Raw genomic sequence first — 24,154 nt, forward strand, 5'->3', positions numbered from 1 at the left:
TGCGTAGGATCTCACCACCAGGGCGTGGGCCCCCCACCTGGGAGTCCCAGCGCTATAGTCTATGCCTCTCTCTTACAGTAGCGTGGTCTACTAGTTACGAGATAAAGGTGGTCCCCCGGGGCCCTCCGGTGCACCCTGCCTCACTGCTCCCTTCTCCTGTGAAAACCTATTAATACGTTGGGCGCTGTTTTAATGTACCTATGGATGAGATTTGATCTCTTTGCACAGATTAAGACTCTTCTGTTCAGGTTTTACTTTTTTAAGGACCAGTCTGCAGCGCTACAGGAGGCATTCATTTGCAGTTAGAATCGATTCTCTAGCCTCTGGTTTTAAACCTCTTTCAATCCTGTGTTTCTTTCCATGTGCACGCTTTGCATAGCGCTTCATGGGGCCCACGGACGTTTAGCGTCTTGGCTCTGGCTTTAGCTCCTTGGCTCTGGTTGAGAAAGGGCACCGCCGGTGTCAGGGCTCTGCAGGCTCTTTCCCGCGTGGGGCTATAGCGGCTCGCCGGGCGGGAGTTGCGGATAGCAACTGTGACTCTCCCGGTGCCTGAAATCGCCGCAATGTTGACTTGCCTCACGGGGCATCCCCAAGCTCTCAAGGGCGTCGCACCAAGCAGCCGCCCAGGCGCAGTCCCCACAGCGACGCGGCGCCCCCCGCTCCTCACCGCTGCTCAGTTGTCTAGTTGGACCGAGCGGGCCGCGGGTCTTCCGATTACGTGAGAGCGCGGCTCCGTGCACGTCTGTAGGCCGCTCTTTGCCTCGCACCCACGGATCTGCAATACCTCGTCGGTTCCGCTCCAAACTTGATCGGGACGTGTCTCCAGTGTTCCGATGACGATAACGGGTCTTAGGAGATGGTTTTTGTCAGGATAAGTGGCCGGATTAGTATGGGATGTTCTCGCGCTGGCTGATGCTCGGTTAGGTTGCGGTCATTAGTCTCGGCTGCAAGCCACGCCCCCCTCCACATCCAGTTTTGATGGATTGCAAAAAAGGAGCATCTAATTACCATTATATGCGTGATAGTGCCAGAAAAATATATTATGTGTTCTTACTAAATAACATTTAGCTCATGGTAAGAGTGAGAACATTGAACGGCTATTGGAAAATATAATTTTTTGACTCACAAAAAGTGTCCTCTGTAAGCAGCCCTGTGGATAGGCAAGTGACCAGACTGTTTCGGAACATTGGCATCAGCCCCATACTCCAGGAGAAGAGATATTGCATCTGGGTTTCCTCCAGCAGCAGCTTCGAATATTATGGAAGCACAGTCAGAAGCCTGAGAAAGAACATTAGCACCTGTTGGGAAATATAGCAAATGTAATTAAGCTGGACATTTAATGAATATAAACCACTTAATAGTATTACTTAAACCATGAGAATTGAATTGTACACTTTAACGAAAAAGTGATTGGCCAGCATTTGAGCAAAATCAAGTTGACAATAAAATAAATCACATTTCTTCACTTCATTAACTAAATCAGGGCTAGAAATATATCAATGATGGAGATGAATTTGGACAACACCGTCACCTTCGCAATATCATTATAGAGTTCATGTTTTAATCATTGGTTAATTTGTAAAAAATTAAGTGGTGGGGCTCTCGTCAGGAAGCAGCTTGCACCACCAAATTTCTCCTGTTTTGTATAAACATAAGTGACAGGGCTCTCGTCAGGAAGCTGCTTACACCAGCCCATTTCTCCTGTTTGCGCCACCTAAAACAGAGCCAACTGCTAACCATGAAATTGGGGAGAGGATGTGGCGTAATGACCAGAGCTCCAGACTTCAGAGCTGGGGAACCAAGTTCGAGTCTTGGAGTCGCCTAAACATCCTTTGATTCTGGGCAAATAACTTAATCTCCAGTAAATTAATAGTCCTTAACTGGTATTCATGAAAAGCGGTCATGTTGCTAATTAAGTGCCAGTGCTGAGCACTGGAAACCACTGGCTCAAATTAAGCATTGGTTTTAATATGATAGTAGTAGTTGTTCTGAAACTGATACCTTGTGGGAATTCCCTGCCACCCAATTTATGCACCCCAAGTCAAAGTGAGAGTGCATTATGGGGGTGAAGGGCAGTTATCACAAAGGTAATGCCCTCTTAAACATTAATTATTATTATTACAATCTCATCGTTGAGAGAAGTAGGATTTAATCGACAAACACATTAAGCTGCAGAATAAAAGAAAACTAAACTAAAGTCTGTGCAGTAGCCAGATGTACTAGCAAGCAACGTGTACCGTAAAATGAACTCCACAACAGCAGCAACAACATCACATAATTAAGTAAAAAGTCGGACTTTACTGCCAGTTTGAGCCCTCTTTCTGAGTGAGCTGATTGTAAGCACAGCTTGAATATTTTCCTGTGTCTTCTCTGGTCCATACAGGCGTGACACATGATAAAGTGGCTGACATGCCTCAATACAATAAGTGGTAGTGGTCCCTTTGAGAGGGGACCGCACAAGAAATGTTAGATGACATGCATCTGTGAAGCTAGCGTTGGTGCAGCAGACAGAAAAAAAGATATTTCTGTGCACAAGTTTCACTTGTGTGTGTCAGCTCTCACTCCATATGTTGCGATGGCTTCCCCCTTTTTCTGTAACTCATATTCCATCCATCCTTCAAGAATGCCACATATGTGTCACTAATGAGCCGTTACCATGCAGTGATTGACCTCACACCATTAAGAACCTACAAAAACGGCTACCTATGAACTACTGGGAAGGGATTAATAGCATGTCACCAAGAATGCCCACAAATATGCCACTGATTGACAACAGGGATAGCCAAAATTCTGCCCAGGGTGCCTTAGTGTATCAAGGGCTACCATTGCTAATCACCGCACAGGGCCACTGACACACACGCATACACTCACAGACATTCACATAAACTTTCATTCTGGCATGGTTGTGAATCCTCGTCTGCATGGCTCTCGGCTTCCTGGCTCCCAGCTTCAGGATTCAATGCTGCATGCTGTGCCCCTCATGGCTCGTGGCACCTGCTATGATATCAGCCTTCATCCAGCTATACTATAAGAAACAATAGCAAGCTGTTATGATTGACGGCTTCCACTTGTCGTGACCAGGTCCACAAGTTTCAACCTAATGAGGAGCCGGGGTAGAGCTGCTCCCCTTCTCTTTTTTTATATGCCCCTGCCTTTCATGGCTTCTGATAGGGCAGGTGTCTGATGATGAAGAAGGCCTCGGAGGCTCCATTCAATGGCACGCGCTTGGGTTTGGCCCTAAAGACTATAGCACATGTTGTTAATCTTAAACCCCTAATTTACTGGGGAAGACTTTCATCTAGCAAGGTGCAATATCCCTGTAAGAATGCATTCTCTGAACTGTAAAGATTGGATCTTGGTTTCATTATGTCAAGTCCTGGTTTTACAGGCTGGACATCAGAAAGGCTTGGGACAATCCTGAATCTATCACCAAGGCAACTGGAACACCTGAAAGTAAGGTATTGGCCGCATGTGGGTGAAAGGTGGCTCACGGAGTCTAGCTCAGGAAGCAGGACAGGAACATTTCTTGACTTTAAATGTACACTTGACTAACTTTGAACATTTGTTGGACAAGAGAGATTCGCCAGAAGTGAGATCGTTGTTCTAAAACATTCAGACAAGGGTTTCCGCTTTTTGGAAGATGTCTGGTCTCCACCAATCACTACATAGGACCTAAAATTAAAAAAACATAGCTGCTATTCAGCTTCATACCCTTTCGTATTAAGAGTTCCATGATATCTCTGTATCCGTTTTGAGATGCCAGGGCCAGCGGCGTGAGCCCGTAGGAACTGCGTGGGTCGGGATCAGCCCCAGAGAGAACCAGAAGCTGAGCGATATCCTTGTGCCCCAGCCGCGCGGCTTCATGGAGGGCTGTCCTCTCATTGACACATCGCAAGTTTACATCTGCCCTGCAGCTTATTAGTGAAGAGGCAATGTCATATGATCCATGGCGGATGGCTGTAAGGTGAAAATGGAAACTGACGTTATTTTAAGGTTTTTCACAACAGGTTACAATAAGTAATTCAGATTGAACGTTGCGCAATAAATTCTTTGCTATTTGTATTTAATGGGCTTCTTACATTTTCCTTGCTTATGTAAACCTAGAAAAAAGCCACAATTAAAAAAGACAAAGAAAACAGACAGCCCATACTATGGGCCTTGTTACGTGCCCCTAGGTCCCCATAACACACATCGCATGCACCTATTCATGCTGAAGCTGAGCTTGGTGGCATTCTAGTGAAACAGGGGATTTGAGTGCCGAGGATCAGTCTCAATGCAGTTAAGAAATGTGGGGCCCTATTATGTATAGGGCGCACAGTCCCTGTTTGCGCCTGGTGCACCTTTAAACAGGTGCACCGACGCAAACAGGGAAAGTGCGCCCTAATACATAGAATACACTGCACCCAAGGCAGCCTCAAACTCATGCTGCCCTGGGGGCAGCTCATTCAAGTGAAATACTGTGCAGCTTTAAAGAAGCCGCTCCGTGTTTCACAGTGCAGGCGGCAACCTGCCTGCACTTTTAAAGGAGATTAGAGATCCCCTTGCAGGCAGGTGTAGTCAGTGACTGCACCCGCCTGCAAGGGGAGTCTGGGGGGTCCATGGGATCCTCTTTACCCCTGCCAGAGGGCTGCTCATAGGGGGCGCACTAACAGTGTGCCAGCTTTTAAGTAGCGCACCGTCAGTGCACCTCCTGACAGCTGCTTTGCCGTTGTGCCCATGTCTGTAATATAGTGATGGTGCAGAGGCAAAGGTATTCCTTCACGTGAATGGGTCACGCCCCCAGGCAAATGAGAGAAAGTCCTCTGTAGTGCGCCAGTGCTATCGGTATTACAGAGGGGGCAGCACAAGTTTCTGCGGCCCCTTATGTAATACCAAAGTGCCCCGGGGGCACGAAAAGCAGACACAAACCGCTGTTGTGCCCCCAGGGCACCGTCTGTAATACAGCCCGTGCATACAGCCTCATTTATTTGACCTCAACTTCAGTTGTTAATGTAAAAGCACCTCTGTTTCACAATATAGCCTTTCCCACATGAAGAAAAGCCACTGAATCCTGAGTCCATGGAGTAAAACACTTTATTTCATATAGTCCTTTGGCAGCCAGCAAAATATAAATTGCCCCAACGCGTTTCATCTCTGCCAACGAGCCTTGCTCACCGGAAAAATTAAATGAAACCTGCTTCCAGAAACGACCATATCTTTAAAGGCCTCCTTGATTAAGTGATTCACGGAGCCAGAAAGTCATTTACATGCGCCTGCGCAGTGAATTCAAATCGGAACTTCGTATTTATTTTGCAGCGTTTGATCCGGCCCATAAAATCCTCTATAGAAAGGCACTAACCAAATACAAATGCCTCCTAATCACTGAAAAAAGTAATTACTACCTTAAACAAATTGAACCGGCGCAAGATTTTGCCAAACAGATGTTCCAGGTAGTTACCAAGTTATCAGGACAAGGGACAAACCCCCCATAATCGCCTCCCAAACACTCTGTAACTCACTGGCCAGCTACTTCCAAGAAAAAGTCAGTCCCATCTACGCCAACTTTGCAGCCCACACTATGACCGACAACCCCACAGGAGCTCCCAGCAAAGTCAATAACCCTCCTCACCCCCGCAAAATCACTCCAATCGACGAACAAACCTCTCCCACACTAGAGGAATTTAGTCAAGTCTCTCCAGAACAGATCTCTCACCTAATTACCACGGACAAATCCGGATGCCCCAACGATCCTTGCCCCCCTTCCACTCTCAAACTGATTCCTGACATCATAGGCCCTAACCTAGCAAACATCTGCAACTCGATGTTCAGGACAGGCACGTACCCTTCCATCTGGAAAAAAGCCTTCATCAAGCCCCTATTAAAGAAGAACAACCTCGATCCCACAGATACTAAAAGCTGCAGACCAATTGCCTGTCTCCCATTCCCAGCAAAAATCGCTGAAAAAATCATGAACACACAGATAGCACACTTTATTGACGAAAACAACCTACTTGACAAAACCCAGTTTGGCTTTAGAAAGGGCCATGGCACTGAAACAGCTCTCATCAAAGCGTCTGATGAAATCAGGAAGACACTTGATGGGGGAGATGCCGCGGTCCTCGTGCTGCTGGACCTCTCAGCGGCATTCGACACGGTTGACCACGCAACCTTGATCAACCGTGTCGCAGCCATCGGCATCACACATAAAGACAAGGCCCTCCTGGCCTCCTTCCTTTCCAAACGCACTCAATCAGTGACGCTCGGTGACTTCAACTCCCTGTCATTTGCCCTCCCATGTGGTATGCCTCAAGGATCTACACTGAGTCCGACCTTGTTTAACATCTATGTGTCGGACCTGGCGAGGGTCATCAAAACTTACAACATGGGCCTAACATCGTATGCCGACGACATGCAACTGGTGCTAGTGGTCCACAATGACGGAGAGGCAGTGGCGTCAAACTTCCAAGAGGGAATGCTAGCCATCAGTGCCTGGATGGCAAACAATTGCCTCAACTTAACCTCTGACATGACGGAGGAGGTGATGATCTTCGGTAACCTCTCCCCTGCCTGGTCCACTTCTTGGTGGCCAGCTAAGTTAGGATCACCTCCGTCCCCCGTCTCAAAGGTAAGAAATCTAGGTGTTATGTTCGACGACAAGCTGTCATTCATACACCATGCCAACGCAGTCGTCTCGGGATCCTTCTAAGTTATCAAGATGATAAAGAAACTTCTACCTTTCTTCCCAACCAACTCTGGTAGGACTCTCATTAGCACACTAGTCATGTCCAAGGTCGATTACTGTAACGGCCTACTCATCAATGCCCAAGAAAGAGTCCTAAACAAGTTACAACTAGTGCAGAATGAAGCCACTAGACTTCTGACAGCCACCCCCAAATTTGAACCAATATCCAACGTGGCACGACAGCTCCACTGGTTGTCCATCAGGAGCAGATCCAAGTTCAAGGCGCTGTGCATTGCCTACAAGGCAGTCCATGACATAGGACCGGAGTTTATCAGGAAAACTCTTTGCCCCTACAATCCCACCAGACCTTTACGTTCATCAGCAGCAAACCTACTGATTGTTCCCCGAACCAAAAAAGCCTCTTGGGGTGACAGGACATTTATGGTCGCCACCACCAAACTATGGAACAAGCTTCCCCTCCACATCAAGACCAGTCCCACTCTGCTCACTTTTTGAAACCAAATAAAGACCTGGCTCTTTAACCAATAGCCATCCGTGCCAGCCTTCCTCTGCCCAGTCCGCAGCGCCGAGACACCCAAGGATATTTGTGGACTTTATAAGTTGCATAAATAAATAAATGAAATCCTCCTTGCAAACTTTGCCTGGTGTCATTAATAAAGGCCAATTCAGTGCACAAATTTCCAATGTTATTCCACAGCTTGCAGGCATATCATGGCAAAATATTAAACATGGTGCCTTACTTTCACATGGAGTCCGTGAGCCTGAAAGGCATTTAAGCTCACATCCCTAACTTGTCCTCCCTGGTATTGCTTTTTGGAAATCCTGTCTTTTCCAGAGATAAGAAGAGCGAGTCGGGCCCCCCTTTGGTCAAACAATCCCATCCAAAGTTGCTCCATTAAAGGTGCCTCAGACTCAAGCAGGGCGGCTTCAGTGTGGCAGGCACGGAACACCCTGCCTTTAAATCATACATACATACACATATATATATATATATATATATATATATATATATATATCTGTTTCCAAAAGTTTTCCATGCATTAAGAACGCACTCCACAGCAGGTAGGTTTCACACCCTTTATTTGCAGATGAAAGTGTAATTGCATTCCGACCTTTTTCAAACCTCCTGCCTGACCCTTTTCAAAGCTTTTGTGCTTCTTTTTCAAAGGCATCCCTGATTTCAAAGCAATGTTCCTTGAACATAGTATTCTACGTGCTCCTTCATTTATAGGCCTCCGGTTTGCCTTCCTTAATGGATTTTGTTTACTGATGCACACTGGTACTTGTGGTCATATTTGGCAATTAATGATACCTTCCAGTATGTTCTGTGTAATTCACATAACTTTTAAGGACAAATTAAGCCCTCCAGTGGGCCTCGGAATGGAATTTCACCTTCCCAATTCATTGCGCAGCTGTGTCTGCATCGGAAAGGAAAATTCCCCTCCTGCAGCCTCTCGTTAGTTCCATGGGCAGTGCAATCCTCCAGGGCTGGAAAAGGCCGTGTATCTTTGTTTCCAAAAGTTTTCCCTGCATTAAGAACACACTCCACAGCAGGTAGGTTTCACACCCTTTATTTGCAGATGAAAGTGTAATTTCATTCTGACCTTTTTCAATCCTCCTGCCTGACGCGTTTCAAAGCTTTTGTGCTTCTTTTTGAAAGGCATCCGTGATTTCACAGCAATGCTCCTTGAACACAGTATTCTACGTGCTCCTTCATTTATAGGCCTCCGGTGTGCCTTCCTTAATGGATTTTTTTACTGATGCATGCTGGTACTTGTGGTCATATTTGGCAATTAATTATACCTTCCAATAGGTTCTGTGTAATATATATATATATTCCTGACAGCTCACTCTACTTCATCAAGGACGGGCACAAACTCCAGTATCTTGTGCAAAAATAATTTATTTGTGCAACTTGTCCACCATAACATTTCAGCCAAGCCTGGCCTTGTTCACTATGCATTGGCAAAATGCCAATGTTTGACAGAATTGCCAAAATTACATCACTTATTAGGAGACAAGTTATACATTGTATGTTGCTTAGTAAATGTGTAAATGCATAACATTAGAACATACATATTATTAAAGGGCATTTTAAAACATGATAATTATGGTATACAGGTACTGCAAAGCAAGAATCAGGTGCAAAGCAATCGTAAAATCACAAGATGTATACTTGATTAAAATACCTCATATGTTAAAATTTAAAAGCATCAATGCAGGTGAACGTATCATAATGTGTACAGGATCTTCTGATTATAACCACATATATTATTTAAAATATGTGCAGGTCTAAAGCCCAAAGTGGGCATAGTGTTGCCAGACAGTACTTTCATATAGATCATATCTGCCCATGTTTGTGTCTAAATCTCATAGTGTACATACATAATCAGCACCAATTTATGTTACAGGTTTCAATTAAAGTCACATATTAGCTTTTTTGTGCATCATATTATCATCTCAACTTTTGATTAAATCTATGCATTGTCTGCTTATGTTGGCCAAGCCCTTGATTAAAAATAACAGTGTAAAATGAAATGTGTTTTTTCTCATAAAGAAAGGTGTAGGCTAACTGCCGATATTGTATGAATACTGTCAATCTCTTCAAGCAGTTCATATACAAATCTGTACGTACGATTACAGAAAATTGTGTAACTTCTCACTAATATTTAGATCATTAGGTGACTTAGTGTCGAGACTATGAATGTATCGTGTTTCTAACTGTCTCAGCCTCACTTCTCTATTTTCACCCCGTCTAAGTTTAGGGACTGCATCAATCACAAAGTATGCCAGACAGTTAAGATTGTTATTCTGGTATTGCTTGAAATGTCGAGCCACAGGATAGTTGGGGTCAGAGTTAACAATAACTCTGAGATGTTGGAGAATCCTTACATGCACCTGCAGTTTGGTACTTCCCACATACCGTACTTTGTAGGTGCATACCAGGATATATACCACAAAATCAGTTTTGCAAGTATAAAGATGAGTGATTTTGACAGGACTGTCATCAAAGGCAGTTAGGTAATGTGTTGTATTGGACCCAGAGCAACATGCTTTGCATGAACTGCACTTATAAAAGACAGTCCTAGCTGAAAGCCCATTTTCAGTCTGAATAGCCTCAGGGCTACTGCTCACCAATGCATTGCTCATGCTGAGTGCTCTCCTAAAGGTCATAGTGGGTTTTTTGGGAAGTTTGGATCCTATGATTGGATCAGTCAAAATAATGGGCCACTGCCTTCTACGTATAGATCTGATTTGTTATTCTTCCATGTTAAAAGACAGTATTCATTTCACATCTGATTGATTATTACTGGTAATGCATGCTACATTCTTGGTAGTCATACTGTCCCTAAATAGAATAGATTCCCTGCTATCACGATTCACCCTTCAGCTGGCTTGATCAAGGCTTTTTGTTACATACCCATGGGACAGAATTCTCTGTTTAGCCTCCTGTTGGCACTTGATTAGATTGTGTTGTTGGCTACAATTTCTTTGCAGTCTTAACATTTCCCCATAAGGGATACTGTCCTTAAGATGTCTGGGATGAAAACCTTTTCCATGCAATATTGAGTTGCCAGCTGTAGGTTTTCTATATAGCTTGGTCTCAATTTTATTCTTGTCTACATAGAGGTGTACAGCCAATAAGTCAATTTCCTGTTTATTCACACTGGCTGCAAATTCTAAATTTAATAAATTGACATTGATTTTTTACGCAAACTCAGTCACACTATCTAGTGACCCATTCCATATGACAAATACGTCATCTATATAGCATAGCCTACAGACAATATGGCCTTCCAAGTCACCACCCTGCTCCCCCATGAGTACCTGCTCCTCCACCATCCCATTTAAAGACATGCATAACTGGGTGAAAAACAGACACCCATGACAACTCCTCTTAGTTGTTGGAAAATCTCATTATTGAAATGGAAATAATTTTTTTCCAAGCACCACCTGATCATACATAATAGCATTTCATTATGTTTGTACAGTTTTAGTGGTCTGCTCCTAAAATAATGTTTGACTGCTCCCAGTCCATCATGGTGTCTGATGCTGGTGTATAATGATGATCTGTCCAGTGACATGAACAGATATTTGTTGTTCTAAGGCATATCGTAAATTCTTCTTAGAAAGTCACCAGTATCTTTAATAAATGATGGTAGGTTACGCACATATTCTTGTAGAAAAAAATCAACAAATTGTGAGGTTCTTTCAAAAGTACTGTTCCTTGCTGATATTATCGGTCTGCCTGGTGTTGGGGTAGTCTTTTTCTGTATTTTGGGAATAAAATACAGGATCGGCATTGTAAGGTGGTCATTCCGCAAAAACTGGTATTCCTTTGTTGTTAATAATCTTTCATTTTTCGATGTTGTAAGATCTTTATGAAATGTATTGGCTACCTCTCTTATATGTAGTATGTTGCTTCTTTTATAGCATAATTCATAATTAAGATGTATGTAGGCCTCTATTAGATATTCAGATCTTGGCCAAAGAACAATATTGTCACCTTTGTCAGCATTGCGGATTATAATAATGGCTCCCTGTTTTCCGTTTTTATGGATTTTTACAGATAAATACAGTCAGAAAACAATGTGTTTTCTGTCTGCATTTATTTTGAAAGTGGATAAATACAGAAAATTGTGCTTCTTTTAAGTGACTTTCTTTCATAAACTGTAGCCCAACAGCTGAGCAAATGGCCTGCATGAGAAATTAAAAACAGGCATACATCAACGTACATTTTTGGTATAATGCTAATATTTAGTGGATATATTGTTACATAATATTTGGCAGATTAAATAGCTAAATCACAATAGACATCAAGTATGAGTGTGTGTGTATCAGCTAAATTAATATGGAAATGTAGTTTCACCACTTCATTTATACACAAAACAAATATGGATAAATACAGATAAAATAGCCCAAAAATAAATATGGATAAATACAGACGTAAATGTTAAAAAAAATAAATACCATAAAACTGGGAGCCCTAATTATAATTTGTTTGTTGTTTTGTAATTGTTGAATGAGAGTCTGGTACTTTCTGTCATGTTCTGTATATTTTCTTTGTGCTTTATTTGATTTATAATTGAGATTTTTTGGTTTCCTCTATTAGTTTGTCACTCAAGATATCAATTGCATCCCGTGGCATCATAGGCATGAATGTTGATTTAGGTTTGAAGGGAGTCTTCGCCAAGCCAAAGATCTCAATTGACTGTTCTTGAATTATTTGATGAGTAGATAGTGTATTGTCAGCACCGGAGACTTTGTTCTGTAGCTCTTGTAAATCAGGTATCAACTGGATATCTATTTTCTGTAGACTGTTGATATTATCATTGGACACTACAGTTGGTCTTGATGTTGTTGATATAATTTGTGGCTTTTGTATATGATATTTCATTCATTTTAGTTTCCGTATATATTTATACACATCAATTTGCATCTGACTGTAATTGAAGGCACTTTCCGGACAGTATCATACCCCTAATGATTGAAATTTCATTTCGCCATAACTTAAAACCACATCTGATAAATCGACTGCAGTGTTCTTATACTCTTCTATTTGCATTTCCATTTGATTTTTGTTGTTTTTTCAGTTTGTTTCCTATGGATTTTTCTCCTCTCTCACTGTCTCTGGTTGCGTCTCTGCTTGTAAATTCGGATCTTGTGGCCATATTTTAGGAAGAGCTGGATTTTTTATGCTGCGATCGGCGGAAAACATTATTAATGTTTTCCGCCGATCGCAGCATAAAAAATCCAGCTCTTCCTAAAATTGATCAGGCCTCCAGATTGATTTCCCGTGGCCCTCCTATCCTCTGAGTCCATTTCACTTTCAACAACCGAACTTAAATCAGAGGCAGAGGCTGTGTTTGAAGCTTGAGCACAGATTTTGTCATCTTGTCTCGCAATGTTCTAATCCATTTGTCGTCTTTTTAGGGAATCACATTTTTTAGCACATGTAAATATTTGGCCTGTTTCATGGTCCATTTGATCTCTTTGGGAATTTGTGTGCTTTCCATGATTTAATTATGTCTTTCCTGTTTCTTCAATCTTTCATTAATTTCCTCCCGATATTTAACTATAATATTGCTTTGGTCTGAGCCTTCCAATTCATTATAAATTTGGTCAATTTCTTTTTGTAGTTCCTCCCGTTCAATCTTAACATATTTCACAAAAATTTGCACTAATCACCTGGATGCATCTAAATTATTCTCAGCCCATTGTTTGAGCATGGAAGGATTGGGGTTTTCAAATCTTGGGGCCAGCATGATCCTTAAACCTCTTGGTATGCGTCCTGCCTACAGGTATTTTTGGAAGGATTTTCTTTCCCACCACTTTGCCTGTTCGCTTTTCATTTTTTTCCCAATGTTCATAATTTATATCTATAAGGACTAGCCTATTTGTGACTGATACAGGACTCAGGACTGTATGGGGAAGGGGGAAACTATTTAGTTCCTTTATGAAGCCCAACCTAGTTGGTGGCATGCTTTATCATCGGGCCCACCCAGTGACACCGAATGTGTCCCGGGTGTGCTTCAAAGCCTGTATTACAGCGGAGCTGGTATTTTGCTGAGTGTGCAGTGATGGTGACATGAAAGTGAGCATTTAAAAGCTACACAGTGGTCCCAGTGCCCAAGGGGATTAACTTTTAATATCTGGGCCTCTGTTTGCATTAAAAACAAGGCAATGGATGTTGGTGGAGGGAATATTAAGAACTCACCAACGAGCGAGGTCTTCCCAGTGCCCTCGCATACATAATGATGATCTCACCGTAATTTCTCTAAATGCGCCCTCTGTTAAACATCACAGATTGGGGTCTCTGCCCCCCTTCGATAGGATCCCATTAGCAACGAGTCCCTTAGCACTCTCAGAACATCGCGCTTTGGACCCCACTTTTGTAACTTAATTTAATTTTATATTAATTTAATAAAAAATGTTCCTTTTTCCACTCGTCTATTCACCCGTGTCTCTTAGAGCACTAACAGCGCCCTGTATCCATGACAACGCCCACCGCGTGCGCGTAGTCTCTCTTCCATGTCCTCTCTCCAGGGACGCTACTCTGGAGAGCGGGAGAAACAAGCTACACCTGAGCATGCCGAAAAGGATTCTTAAACTCCGGCGCCACCGGGACCTTTTCCTTCGGAGATCCATGACAGCGCAACAGGTTTCTAAAGGGTCCTGATCCACAAAGTCGTGAGTAGAGCGCTAAACTCAACTTTGACTGGGTAAGCTTTTCCTTTACAGGTTCCTAATGGCCCTCGTGCCACTCCCCTTCTCATTACAGGGTCAGAACCTCGGCCGGATATCTCTACAGGGGCATTTGCTGCAAAACGCTAGCGTAAGGATACCCCTTGAGCGTGTCCACTTTTTACATGTGTGTGTGCTTACGCTACCTAGCCCACCACACGTATCAGCGCATAATTCGCTAAGTCACCTAAACTGCACCACCAATACGGTTCCACTTTTGCCGCATTTTTCCACTAGTTATGCACATCACTACCGGCAAATATGTACTTATGTGATTTATGCAATTATGCTAAGACTCTCCTCTGTATGTTTGTTTGTCATACATGTTGTATTTCCAGTAATGCTTGGAGAGGAAATCCCCCTCCCACACGTAGGGCACCTTAGCGCGTGCAACACATTTTAGACCACACACTCACTATAAGTGTAGAACGCACCTTCTCATAACTTCGGTCCTGAGGAAAGCCAGTTTTAAAGAAAGGCCTGGATGAAACATGTAGACCACACACTGGATGTAGGAGTTCTTAATATGCACTCCACCAACAGCCATTGCCTTGTTTTTAACGCTAACAGAGGCCCAGATATTAAAAGTTAACCCCCTCGGGGCACTGGGACCACTGTATAGCTTTTAAATTTTCACTTTCACGTCACCAACACTGCACACTCAGCAAAATACCAGCTCCGCTGTAATACAGGCGTTGAAGCACACCCGGGACACATTCGGTGTCACTGGGTGGGCCCGATGATGAAGCATGCCACCAACTAGGTTGGTGGGTGAGGGCTTCATAAAGGAACTAAATAGTTTCCCCCTTCCCCATGCAGTCCTGAGTCCTGTATCAGACACAAATAGGCTAGTCCTTTTTGATTACATATAATAAACCTGGGGATACAGACTAGCTACCTAGTCCTCTCTCTCTCTTGATAATTGAATACATAATTTATACCTAACATCTCCCTTTCCCTTGGCATTGGTAGTCGAAGACGGTCGGCTCGTATTCTCCGTATTTGGTAAGTTTTCAAACAATGCATCGGCAGCTGCCTCTCTCTCTTGCAGCGCGTCAGCAGACATTGCTGTTGCTGAATTATTTTCAACGTTAGATAATTGCGCGGGGAAGAATGCCTTTTCGTTAGACCGATCGATTAGTAGCACACCTCCCAGCCTGCCAAAATCACAACTCGTGCCTTGTAGCAGCCTGATGTAATATGTGACATCATCAGCAGTGCATTGTGGGGCTTGAGTTATAGTCAGCTCAGCTAATTATAACAGCTGAATTTCCCGGGTTTCGTACTAGTGAAATGTAAGCCTATAACGTCCCTGTAACCTTTGTTTTTTTCAGTGAATTTCTATGGGTTTTTAAATGCTAATTTCTAACTATAACGTACCTGAAACCTATGTTTTTTTCAGTGAATTTGTATATTTTTTTAAATTAGCAGTCACGTTTGCAGAGTGGTGGAGAAAGGGGGCTGTACCTCCAACCAGCGCTCAGGAATTCTGCTGCGTAGGACTTACAGGAGGTACCAGGAGAGCTTCTTGGCCCCCAAGGTTCCTCAGGAGTAAAGTGGACTTCATCCCCCAACCAGTAGTGCGCCAGGAGGCGTGTTTGCAGAGTGATGGAGAAAGTGGGGCGTGGCCTCCAAAGACCTCTTAGCAATCCCACTGTGTGGGACTTACTGGAGGTAACAGGAGGGTTAGTTGGCCCCCAAGGACGTCCTTGGGGGCCAACTACCCCTCCTATTACCTCCAGTAAGTCCCACACAGCAGGATTGCTGAGTTCTGATACCAGGCCACACCCCCTTTGTCCACCACTCTGCAAACGTGCCTTCTGGCACGCTCTTGGTTGGGATATGAGGTCCCCTTCACTGTTGGGGTGTTTAGGGGCCAACTAGCCTACCTGTTACCTCCAGTAAGCCCCACACAGTGAGATTGTTGAGAGGTGGTCACAGGCCACGTCCCCTTTGTCCACCACTCTGCACACACGCCTCCTGGCACACTACTATTCGGGGGATACATTTTCATATTACAAACAGGTATTCATGGCGGACTCACAATTATTGACCACTACCATTGCTAAGAAAACAACTTGAAAACACTGTGTCACTCAATTGAAAAAATGCATGGTGTCCATAAATTCCACTCCCAGAAACTTACATTCGAATCAACATGATAATGTGTCGAGTTTACTCGATTGTGTCATCTTATGGGCATATGTATCAAAAATCTATGCTCATCAATAAGAGTTTGGTAATAAATATGACAATTCTCTGAAGATGATTCCTGCAGACCATTCCATGTCAATTTATTAAAGTGTGACTATTAAACAAGAAACAAGCTTTACTGCGGGGAAATGTCATTCTAACCTACACAATCACAACGTTTTTTTTTTATCTTGTAACTGTAGAGATTTGCAAACTCTATATATTTAGCATGACTCACATTTATTTACACATTAAATACTAACGGCTTGTGGTCTCCGAGGATCTACTTATAAGTGGCTTAGTTGATGTTAAAAGTATTCTTTGAACATATTCAAAGTATTTATTTTTATTTACTTTTTTTAAAGCACTCACCAATGGCACTAATGAGAGCTACATAACTGTAAAACTACTGCTAACAGGTAGAACAGTCAAGTAGTCACATAGATAGAAAGGTTAGCCACACTGGTGAACGCAAACATTGTTAGTAGAATATAGCTGGCAGATTAACATAATTCTCCCAAGAGATGTGAGTGAGACCTGCAGTGAGACATTGCCATTAGATGGTGGAGACCACAATATGTATATTGAGCAGTTTTCCGAAGAAGAAGAGAATAGATTAAGTTCTCAGTTGTGTGGAAAGACAGTTCAATAATGTGGAGGCAATCCCGGAAAAAGGTTGCTTCATGGTTTGAGGTGCATTGGAATTGCATGATTAAAGTCTTTGCTCCTCTGCCTCTGTTGCCACCTGATTTGACAAATAAGGAGGATATTTAGTATTTATATTTAAAATTGTAAAATTGCTGCCAAGTCTAGACAAAGTGGGTATTTCAGGATAGGTGACTTATGGTTCCATTTATTTCTGGATGGGATCAGTTTTGTTGAATAAAAGACAGCTTTCAGCAGCTACCAAGGCACTGCCAGAGTTGAGTCAGTTAATGACAGGAGCATGAGATGCTGCTCAGTTTGGGGTCAGAGACCTGTGAGGTGTGCATCAGCTTTCCAGAGTCCAGAATCCAAAAGTGACAGTAACTCCAGTTAAAAAAGGAGGAACCACTTAAAAGAGTCACTCATCTAAGTAGTTTATGATTAGGAATGACAAGCACTTTTTTCAAGCCTTGCCCACATCTGTTCTAAGACCTTCCCCAGGTCTACCACTTCCAGACAAAACACCACAGCTACTCACAATCCCTTCCCTTTCAGTGCTTGTCATGAATCATGTTGCCTTGTCTGTAAAGGGTGGACTAGCAGTTGCTAGTCGATTTTGCCCCTAGGTTGTCTATAACTTGGTAATAGTACCTTTAAACAGCTTTAATAAAAATTATTCCAGTCTTCCCAAGGGACTCTATAGAAGGACTCCAGCAAGCAAATGTAAAAGGACTCTGAAAGGCTGAAGCAGCTCAGCATTCGCAGTAAATGTTGTATTGTAATGGGACTCCCTTCCTCTTTTATGGACTAGACAGGCAACTCATCAACTGTATTTGTATCTGTATAGTACACATACTCAATGAGCTGTCCAGGGTTATGCACAGCCTCACTAAACAACTACAACTAAATTGCTCATGCTCAATGGAAACTAAATAAAATTCCTTCTATGGTTTATTTTCTTTAAGGGTTCACGTAGTCTCACTTGCACAGGGGTCTTGTACTTCAGCTAACTGGCCATGCATCTATGGCCCTTGCACCACACTCCTACTTTACTTTTAACACCCATGTAGCCTCACCTCCTAACGGCTTCTGCATTCTTGTTAGTCATGCGTCCATGACCTCACCACATGCTATCGCCTGCCAAACCACCAGTCTGTACACACTCACCATTCCATAGTACTCAATAAGTAGCAACGTCCATGCCACATGTTTCATGGGCTAACACTAGCACTTTGACTCCACTGTTCAACTCATTGTTTTTGTCATAGAAATGGGTCATATTGTTTGCCTTTCTTCCAGGCCAACTCCTTCGTTCTCTCCCTCTATTTATCCTCAAGACCGGAGGCCAACATAGAACAGTGTCCACAGTCATTACCTGGCAGGCATGCAGGGGGAGGCCCTGCTGTCCTTTTTGGCAGCAACCCAAGGCACCTCTAAAGTTTCATATCTGGAAAGCTATGGGAGTACTGGTGTCTGCACTGATTCTTTGGTGCAATTAAACTCGCCACTTCAGGGATGCAGCACACATTAGCCTTAAAACATTTGCATCAGACTACTAGAAATATGTTGCTAATAATTGTGGAAATCAATGACTGGAAGATGTATCCTCCTCCATTGGTGTATAAGCAGACCTCACTATATATAGAGGACCCAAAAACTTGTAGTCACAAAGACATTAAAATAACTCGAAGATAGAAAGGACAATACCTGTGGCTGAATGGGTACAGCAGAATGTACTGCTGTTCCCAGCATGAGAATAGGGCATACCAGGTGACGGTTGCCCTGTGAAGTACAATAAACCATGGGGACCATGGATGGAACATTTGGAGTACAGTAATAAGATGGGTAATAATTCCACATCAACAATGCCATTAATTGTAGAAGCTGATTACACTGGTATACCATTGTATAATGTATATTCAAGGCACTGCTCAAGAGTACAGCTAGCCTGCACTATATGATGTGTTGTTTATACAATTCAATGAAAAATGTTTACAAAGGCACTCAAACAGAGAAACTTCTGAAACATTCAGCCTCTGAAGTAGGGTTTCGCAAATGTAAATGATATTGGCGTAGGAGTGTAAGATTAATATTTTTCCAATTTTAAAAAATATATTTATTTACACTGAGCTTCTGGCAAAATTCTCACTTTTATGTGGGAAAGTCCTTTGCAAAAATCAATTGGAGTATTTTACCCTCTTTTTTGCACAGAAATTCAAGACATTTGTGGAATGTATGTATTGAAACGTCAAAATCAAAACCAATGAAAAGGGTGATTGTCAATAACTTACTTGCCAGATGTTTGAGATAGTATTTGTGGAATCTATGTGCGCGAGATGCATGTGAAGCATGGTAGCTAGGCATCAGGGTGCTATGTTTTGGTTGACTACAATGTTAGTGATGTAAGGGGTGCTGCAAGGTGTGGTCACTGTAAAACGTGACTACTGAAGTTTGGAAATGTTTTAGTCATATATGCTGTGGGCTTTGGGGTGCAGTACTTTTAGTGAATTCCTCATAATATCAATTTTAGGCCTGGCTACTGATAACTTTAACCGTCCAACAAATGTATAAATGCAAGAAGAGGGGGGACCAGGAGCAGTTATAGGTCCAGTGCCCGTGCTCCTAACGTGAATTGTTTAAATCAAAAAGGGGGGCACTGTTCCAATTGAGGGGTGCAAATCATCACCCACTCAATACAAAAGGGGAGGAAAATAGCAGAGACGAAAGAAAGGGATATATAAGTAGTCCTAGGTTCTTTAAGACCCACTAGTGAGAGGGAAGAGCAAGTCTTGTCTCATGATGCCCTCACACACCCCAAAGGATGTCATGCTTCATCATTGGGCATTTTGCTACTCGTCGGGCCGGCGTTGCAATGCCCCACGGGTCCCCCAAAGGGTCGCTTTAGCGGAGATCTTTTGAGACCAAAACACCGTAAGGTGCATGCGGGTGTGTGGAGTGGGTCCTCTTGGAGGGTGGTGTGGTGCGTGCAACGTGAGTTAAAACTGTCTAAGGGTTGCCAGAATTATGATTTTTAATGAAGGGGTACCCTTGACAGAGTAAAAAACCAGAAGGTTAGGGGTTACCTCAGTCGGCTTAATGAGCCCCAGGTAACTACAATGTAGAAGAGGTCGACATGTTTCGCGCCTGTCTGGTCTCAAAGATCCGTGGCGCTTCTTCAGGACCGAAAAGGCAGGGTGAAGTGTTGTGCACGTGAATAGTGTCAGGGTTAATACCCTGAGGAGGTGTCAGGGTGGGCCAGCGGACAGTGTACCCTGCAGTCTAACTTCAAAAAACTATTTAGTTATGGCCGCTCCTGTGCGTCACCTAGGAGAGAGATGACAGAAAAGAGACAAAATGAGTTACACGTGGGGCATATCATTGGGCCCGATTCACAGAACTAACTTCAGACAAAATCCTAAACTTACTACCATTTTGGTATTCACAGAAGGCACTTAGTCATTTTGGTATTCACAGAAGGCACTTATTTATTTCGGTATTCACAGAAGTTAGCAGTCCTAACTTTAGGACTCCTAAATGCCTTCTGTGAATACCGAAAGACTTAAAGTTAGGATTTTTGTCAGTTTAGGAGTAGTAAAGTTAGGACTCCTAACTTTAGGACTCTTAAATGCCTTCTGTGAATACTGAAAGTCTTAAAGTTAGGATTTTTCTCAGTTTAGGAGTAGTAAAGTTAGGACTCCTAACTTTACTACTCCTAAACTGAGAAAAATCCTAATTTTAAGAATTTTAAGAACACCCGCATGCACCTTATGGCGTTTTTGTCTCAAAAGATCTCCGCTAAATTGACCCTTCGGCGGACCCGTGGGGCATTGCAGCGCCAGCCCGACGAGGAGCAAAACACCCGATGATGAAGCATGACATCCTTCGGGGTGTGTCAGGGCACCACGAGATGAGACTTGCTCTTCCCTCTCACTAGTGGGTCTTAAAGAATCTAGGACTACTTACATATCCCTCTCTTTCCTCTCTGCTATTTTACTTCCCTTTTTGTATTAAGTGGGCGGCGATTTGCATCCCTCAATTGGAACAGTGCCCCCCTTTTTGATTTAAACTTTAACCGTCCGCCAAACTGTTTGTTAACATTTTTTAAATTATACAAACCATGGGCTTTTGGCTCCACCCCAGAGGAGTATTTCTCTCACCTCATGCTATTGGCTGTTTGGTTTATCATTCTGCATTCAATGGGGTACTTGCTTGACAATACTTGTGATCCAATTTTACATTTAAAAATTAAACTTTAACATCACACATTCATCACACATTCAATTTCAACGGAAATCAATCATTCTATATATAAGGCAATTTTCTTTTCCTCTTATTTTTTGCTCCGGCACCCTTTAACCAGTTATCTGGAAATGCTCTGGGATTGCTTGTGTGCAGTGCTTAATATCACTATTGGTTGGTATTTAGACTCTCAGTATGTGTTTGATCTTCATCAACCTTCAGGCATTTCTTTGGTGGGTCAGTGGGTTAAGTCCAGCTGTGGAGTGTTTTTTCATTAGTACCCATTTATGATTAGAGGCTATGAGCATGAAGAGTAGGTTGGCATTGATCATAAAAAATGATTCAAGAAAAATCCTGCCTATATGATGACAGCATGGAATTATCTGGAAATTCCCAGGGCTTACACATGTTGACTGCTTAAGGTCGTCACTAAGCATGCACTGGTGATTTGTATTTCTCCATTGAGCTTGTATCTAATAGGTTTCTTCTGCTACTCATGCTCTGATCATTTAATTTACTGCTGTTTTGGTCTATTCAAGGTCGCTTTGGATGCATATTTTGAGTGTAGGTTGATAATTTGGATTTATCCATCACGAAAATTGTAAAGAGCTGTTCTATTGAAGTTGTTTATATTTCATTTGTTCTCTTGGTGTATTTTTCTGCTGCTGCCAGGCGGAATCATGTGAGGAGGCAGAATGCATTTATTACTATCCTAAGCTAGATATTCACAGAACACCTATCAGAGAAAACACTGGGGTCAAACAAGTGATTTGCTTTCCTTCAGAGGATGTGAACCCAGAAGGGTCACCTGGTAGGTTGCCCCCCCAGCCGCCACACGGTCCTCCTGTGCCGCTGTCCCGCTGCCGCTTTGATCTGACTGCCTCTCCAGCTCCGAGGTCGGACTTGCATTGCCTGTGCTCTTTATTTTGTGTCTCCTAATTGTGATTCCTTCTCTTGTTGCCACTGATTGTTTTCCATTTACTGTCACTTACTGGTGCCCTTTGTGCCCTCTCCCCCCCTGCCCCCTTTTTTCTTCTGTATCACCCACCCGCTCCCCTCTCTCGCGCTTTCCCACCGCTGCGTCCCTTGCGGCCCCGCCCCCTGGTGTCCCATTGGTCGCCCCACTCCCGCCTCCCAGCTGCTCGTCCCTCCCTCAGCCCCTCATATGGAGGCCGCGCGGTGGTAAAGGGAGTGACCCTTGACCCTGTCACCAGGTAGGTGGCCCTCCAGCCGCCACACAGTCCTCCTGTGCCACTGTCCCACTGCCACTACCTGCTTTGATCTGACCGCCTCTCCAGCTCCGAGGTCGGACTTGCATTGCCTATGCTCTTTATTTTGTGTCTCCTAATTGTGATTCCTTCTCTTGTTTCACGGATTGTTTTCCATTTACTGTCGCTTACTCGTGCCCTTTGTGCCCTCTCCCCCCCTGCCCCCTTTTTTCTTCTGTGTCACCCACCCGCTCCCCTCCCTCGCACTTTCCCGCCGCTGCATCTCTTGCGGCCCCGCCCCCTGGTGTCCCATTGGCCGCCCCACTCCCGCCTCTCAGCTGCTCCTCCCTCCCAAAGCCCCTCATATGGAGGCCGCGCACAGCGGCCGCACCGCTGGTGCGGTGAATGCATGCCAAAGTCAAGCCCATCTGTGCCCGTCTGCGCCTGGACCGCGCCCAACGCCAGAACCCCTGGCCCCCGCCGAAGCCAGGAAACCCGACTGAGATACAACACCGCCGCCCTCAAAGTACTCAATACCGGACGATCATCTGCCTGCTACCGAGCCACCCCGAAACGCACCCACGGACCCTTCTCCTGCCTAGGCTGCAAATTCACCTGCGTCCGAAACTGCACCCCACCATCCGGACCAGGCAACAACAACCACCTCAAGTGCATCCTGCTCAACACCCACTCCGTCCACAAGCACGCGGTCGAACTCTGGGACCTCCTCGACACAAAAGCGCCAGACGTTGCCTTCCTCACAGAAACCTGGATGAACGCCTCCTCAGCCCCCGACATCGCCATTGCCATCCCGGTCGGCTACAAGATAATTCGAAAGGACCGCGTAAACCAAACCGGAGGAGGAATCACCATCATCCACAGGAGCACCATCAGCGTCTTGACCAACTCCAAAGATACCCTCACCACAGCCGAACACCTACACTTCCAGATCCGCACCGACCCCAAGACCACCCTCAGAGGAACCCTCATCTACAGACCACCAGGTCCACGCACACAATTCAGTGAAGCCATCGCCGACCTTATCAGCCCGCATGCCCTCGCCTCATCAGACTACATCCTCCTAGGGGACCTGAACATCCACCTGGAGAACAACAACGACAGCAACACCACCACCCTGCTAGACAACCTCGCCAACCTCGGACTCAAGCAACTGGTGAACACCCCCACCCACTACGCCGGCCACACGCTCGACCCCATCTTCTCTGCCAGCGGCCACGTTACCTTCAGCCACTCCACCGGACTTCACTCGACCGACTACAGCTGCATCAAATTTTACCTTCAAGAAGACCACATCCCACCACCACCCGCAACAGATCCCCCGCAGATGCCGGAGCAAAGTCACCACTGACCAGCTTACCACATCACTGAGCCTATCAACACCACGGACACCAACGACGCAGCCCACAACCTCACACAGTGGATCATCAACTGCGCCGACACCCTTGCACCACTGAAGCACCCTCCAGGCAAGCCCGGCAACAGGAAAGCCACATGGTTCACCGAAGACCTCAAAGAATCGAAGAAATCATGCCGAACCCTCGAGAAACCTGGCGCCACGAACAGACGACAGAAAACCTGACAGCCCTCAAGAACGCCACTCGCAAATATCACCAGCTGATCCGCACCACCAAAAAGACATTGTTCGAAGAGTGGCTGGACAACAACGTACACAACAGCAAGGAACTCTTCAGCATCGTAAAAGAGCTCTCCAACCCCAGCGCCAACAGCAACGACATCACACCGTCACAAGACCTTTGCAACTCCCTCGCCACGTTCTTTCACCGCAAGATCGCCGACATACACGACAGCTTTGGTGCTCAGACCCCACCCCCAGCCACAGAACCAATGCCCCCTAAAACCACCCTAAGCGGCTGGACTCCCATCAGCACTAAAGACACCACCCACGTTATGAACACCATCC

General features: G+C 44.3%; 1 protein-coding gene across 4 annotated transcripts in view; it reads right to left on the reverse strand.

The window, feature by feature from the left end:
* LOC146862759 (dynein axonemal heavy chain 12-like) overlaps nucleotides 1–24,154 on the reverse strand; it is a 212,338-nt gene that overhangs the window by 70,932 nt on the left and 117,252 nt on the right. For 3 of the 4 annotated variants that reach the window (XM_085642040.1, XM_085642039.1, XM_085642042.1), the window contains 2 exons: nucleotides 3,712–3,957; nucleotides 1,127–1,298 (listed from right to left, as the gene is read on the reverse strand). In XM_085642040.1, the coding sequence (XP_085498166.1) occupies nucleotides 1,127–1,298; nucleotides 3,712–3,957 (418 nt within the window). The remainder of the gene's footprint in view (nucleotides 1–1,126; nucleotides 1,299–3,711; nucleotides 3,958–24,154) is intronic. The other variant, XM_085642041.1, reaches the window with a different exon arrangement.

This window comes from Triturus cristatus, chromosome 2_2 (genome assembly GCF_964204655.1).
Source record: "Triturus cristatus chromosome 2_2, aTriCri1.1, whole genome shotgun sequence".
In the NCBI taxonomy this organism is placed as follows: domain Eukaryota; kingdom Metazoa; phylum Chordata; class Amphibia; order Caudata; family Salamandridae; genus Triturus; species Triturus cristatus.